A 4,640-nucleotide genomic window follows, 5' to 3' on the forward strand; every position below is an offset into this window, starting at 1 on the left:
ACCAGTGAAAATGTATCATTATACATGAATATTCATAATAGTAAAAGTGTTGGTTTACACAAAATTTCACTGATATCATTAGCAGTATGATGAACATTTAATCACAAAACTTAAGACTGTGTCCTTTTAAAGTTAAACCAACTGAAGATTGTGGTAAACTTTCTTGCATGGCATATATTTCATAAGTAACTCATAATGACCATTAGCAATATGCTAATTTCCACCAACAACCTTACATGAAGCTTCTATCTATAACTTAAAATACTTGTATCACGCTTTCTGACAGATGCTTCTATGATTATGAGTTGTAGAATTTTAAGTGAATCATTTCAGTAATGGGAAAAACCACTTATAAGCAATATGAAAAATTTATTCATTCTTTGTGAAAAATAAAAAAATTAGTGTATTATTTATAACCACTATATTTATTTATGTCTAACATGCACTTCTAAAAACTACACAATGGACAAGTTATCAGAATATGGTTTTCCAAAAAAAAACACTTTTTGCCCAAACCCTTAATAGAGTTCCACTGGAATCCAACACCAATTCAGGCTTTGTGTGGTTCTAACACTTCTTTTTAATAATATCTCTTTTAATCAGAGCTATAGTTCTTTTCAAATCTAATACCTGCTTACATTACACTTGTACTTGTATTAAACTAAAACTATTATGCCTTAGGACTCCTAGCTGTTTATTTGCAACATCTGTTTACATCATAGTTTAGTTCTGTTGAAACCCAACACTGCTTTACATCAAAGCAGTAATCCTGTTTAAAACTGCTAAATTTGAAATATTTCAAGCAGAGAAAGGTTAATCTTTAACAAATACTTTTATGCCTTAGTGAAATTTGTCATGTGAATGAGAAAGTTTGTATTTGATAATTGATGTCCAAGAAGAAAAGAAAACTACTAAAAAAACAGAACTGAGTAAACACAACTGTGCCACAGTCTTAGTAGCTTCTTAAAGCACTGCAATTTTAATCTTGTGGGTTTTTAGAATTCCAACACTTCACACATAAATTTACTACACTAAGACTATAAAAGAATCAGTATAATATAAATTCAGCTTTTAATACATTTTGTACAATATCTAATATAAATATTTAAATAAAAAAACCTTTTTTTTATAGAAGTCAGGGCAGTAAATAGTTTCACATGAATATAACTACTTTTTACAACATTTATAAAACATTCTCAGCACTGTAGTAATGTAACTACATTAAAACTTTAGTTCTTTCACCCTCACTACAATCATCTAGCAAACAAAAAAAATGGAGTTTTACTGCTGTTTATATTTCATATCATGTAGTGGTTTTCAGTAGGCTTCATAAACACTCCATGTTTGAACTTCAAACTTAAAATGATGAAATATATCCATCCTAATACTTTAATTTAAAAAAGCAACCAAGGCTACAATGAAAAAAAAAACTGAATGTTTGTAATAATTTCATAAAGTAATACTACAAATTTACAAAATAGCTAAGTTAAAATCATAATGTTAACAGTATTTTATTTCTTGGAATAGCAGTTTTGAAACTACTTTTTTACACTAGAGATTTTTACAAATAACACATTTCTAGAACATAAAAAATAATGTCTTGACACTGTACATCATTTCACAGAGAGACTGCCATAATCTTTCACTTAGTCAGTGTTTGGTATCTTGTAACTTGTCCATCACAAACAATGACTAGTCCTGTAAACTTATTCTTTTTGTTTACCCTATAGCAAAAATTTCAATCAAGTCCACTTCTTCAGAGACACACAGAATCTATCAAATCACTGTTACCATTCTTTGGTGTCTTGCAACTTGTCCATTACAAACAACAAATAGTCCTGTAAACTCATGCTCTTAGCTTGCTGTGTAAAAACAGTTTGCAATCGAGACCACTTCTTCAGAGAGTCTCGGAATCTATAAGAACAGTATTAAGGTATATTAAGTAAAACATACCCCAACTATATACTACTAAATTTTATGTACAATAAAATTAGATACTTTTGTAAACAGTTACTGGACTGAAAACATTTAGATTTATATAGAATTATGTTACAAACGTACTTTGTAAAAAGTTACTGGAAAAAGAAATATTTGGAATTATAGAGGATCATGTTAAAAATTTACTTTACAAGCAATTAGTGAACAGACACTAGCTTTAAAGTTGAACTAATGATAGTTGAATAACCAATTTCAAGTGAGTGACAAGAAGCAAATCATTCTTTTATTTACATAAAACTTATTTACAAACTTATTTACATAAACCTAATGAAAATATTACACTGAGTTCTTACTTTGACCCTTTTGAAGAATAAAGTTTCACCATTGACTGCATCACCAGTCTTAATCTCTGATCTAGCAGAGTTAGAAGTTTTTGTGTCTCCAATACTTCCTCTTCTTGTGTGACTGTCTCATTTCCATCTCCTCCACCATCTGGGCCTTTTTCCATTGATTTTAAAAGTTTACAGGTTTTTTGTTCATTGCATAACTCCTTAATAACTGGTTGGGCAGACAACATGTAATCTAGAATCTGGTGCAATGTTTTTAACCGAGAACTAAATCCAGTCAGATCTATAACAAAATAATAAATAAAAAGTTTCAAAAAGGCATGAAATATTGTATATCCTTCAACAAAGATTGTTTTATAGTACAAATTCGTAAGTCTGAAATAAAAAAAAATATAATTGGTACATCCTAAAATCTTAAAAGCAAATTTTTTATTCATTGAAAATTTAGTGCATTTTTTAATTACTTTCTCTTTTCAGAGTTCAAGTTGTGGTATTTTAGATATTTTATGAATAAATGACCATAAACTCCAGAAAAAATAATATTCATCTCAATACAATAAAGCTGCACCCTTAACAGAGGAATAACACAAAAAACATGTAGGAAATATAAAACCATAACTTTGTATTAACAAGAAAACAGTGTCAACTCTTTCTACATATAACGCAGAGTTATCCATCTGTCTGGTGATTTGATATCATATGCTGTTGTGAAGAACTGGCTGAACCAATTTTAATGTAACATTATGAAAAAAAAACTCATGTTGGCCTCTCTCCAAAATAGTTTAAATGCATAAGCAATCAGAGACATGGTTCGAGTTTAGCATCCATTTCAATTTTTACGACATGAAGCCAAACATAGCATAGTACTTTTGCTAAATGTCTGCATTTGTTAGACCTGCATGGTGAGTGATACACACACAACACTGTCCCACTACACCAGTGAAACCTACAAAATAAATGCCACATAAGGCTGGAGTCAACTTCCTAGTGCTTACTGTAACACAAATCTAAATCATGTGTAAACATTCTGGTTTTGACTGACGTCATGCATTCAATAATAAACTAGAAATTATAGTTCGTAACCCAAACATTTCACACAGTTTTGCTGATACTATAAATCATTATTACAGCAGAAAGTATCACTTTATATGGTGTTTATTATATTTAGAAGTCATATTTACTTTGTAGATGGTGTTCCCACAGTCCAACTCTCTCTAATGTAACTCGTAAGAATTCGGTAAAGTTTTCCAAATCTTGAAATCCATCAAGAGATTTTGAATAGTATGAATCAGCAAACAATCTCAGCTGCTTCCTCCTGAGGTCTTCTGTACTCTGCAACAAAATGTTCTTCTTTCATAATAGATACTTGTATCACTCACACATTAAAAGTTAATTTTAAGGATGGGACAAATATTCAATCCAATCAGATATTGATTTTGTGATGAAATGGATAATCAGGTATCATTTTCATCAACGGATTATTTCAAAAATTTATGTAGGTACGATGCTATTTGTACATGCATCACACCTATTAGGTATTACTTTACTTAGCCCACTGATACTTTCTGCTAACTTCTAAATATAGTACCATTTTCTTTGATATTAAAAAGAGTTACAGCTCTAGAAGTGTAATACAGATTATCATTATGTAGTTTAAACAAACTTCATGCCCACCCATTCTGTTGCCACTATATGCCACAGATGGTCAAATAATGGCAGCAAGAGCCGTCATGAAAAGCACTCTCTCATGATACAACATGCTGCATACTGGAATTCTTCTAAATCATGTGGATATTAATTCTTTTGTGACTTGGAAGATAAAAAATTGTCTTGAAAAAGTGTCAGATAATATGTTTTCACAGGTTTTAAAGAAAGTCAAATATTAGACATATGAACCTCTCTCATTTTTGGTAGGTCAATAGTCAGGTACCTACCGAGGACTGGAGTGTTACTTATGTTACTCCTATTTTTAAATGGGTGAAAAGTCACCTTTCAAATTATAGACCAGTCAGTCTTATTTCTGTATAGGGAAAATTCTGGAATCTAATAAAATAAATTTTACAAAATCATTTAGTGTAGCATGAGATCATAAATAAAACGTATGATTGATCCACTAAATATAAATCTTACTACACTAATCTGTTGACTTTTTGTTGTGAATGTTACTTATTTTAGCTGTTGTGTGTGTGGATTTAGATTTTTGAAAATTTCTGACAGTGCCACATAAAATATTACCTAAGACAATCACATTGGTAGGGGGATTTGTAAATGACTAGTTTTAATTGTATTCTAGGATGGTTTCATGAGAGAAAACAAAAGGTTGTTTATTAACCATTTCAAGGCGGATCTCGGGTG

At 30.4% G+C, this 4,640-nt stretch overlaps 1 protein-coding gene across 4 annotated transcripts in view; it reads right to left on the reverse strand.

The window, feature by feature from the left end:
• Positions 1-1,461: 1,461 nt before the first annotated feature.
• The window catches only part of LOC106464357 (erythroid differentiation-related factor 1-like), a 69,563-nt gene continuing 66,384 nt past the window's right edge, over positions 1,462-4,640 (reverse strand). For all 4 annotated transcript variants that reach the window (XM_022392046.1, XM_022392045.1, XM_022392048.1 and 1 more), the window contains exons 19-21: positions 3,467-3,617; positions 2,292-2,568; positions 1,462-1,914 (exon numbers count right to left, since the gene is read on the reverse strand). In XM_022392046.1, the coding sequence (XP_022247754.1) occupies positions 1,788-1,914; positions 2,292-2,568; positions 3,467-3,617 (555 nt within the window). In that variant the 3' untranslated portion in view covers positions 1,462-1,787. The remainder of the gene's footprint in view (positions 1,915-2,291; positions 2,569-3,466; positions 3,618-4,640) is intronic.

The sequence above is a fragment of the Limulus polyphemus genome, unplaced genomic scaffold (assembly GCF_000517525.1).
Source record: "Limulus polyphemus unplaced genomic scaffold, Limulus_polyphemus-2.1.2 Scaffold1626, whole genome shotgun sequence".
NCBI classification, from domain to species: Eukaryota; Metazoa; Arthropoda; class Merostomata; order Xiphosura; family Limulidae; genus Limulus; species Limulus polyphemus.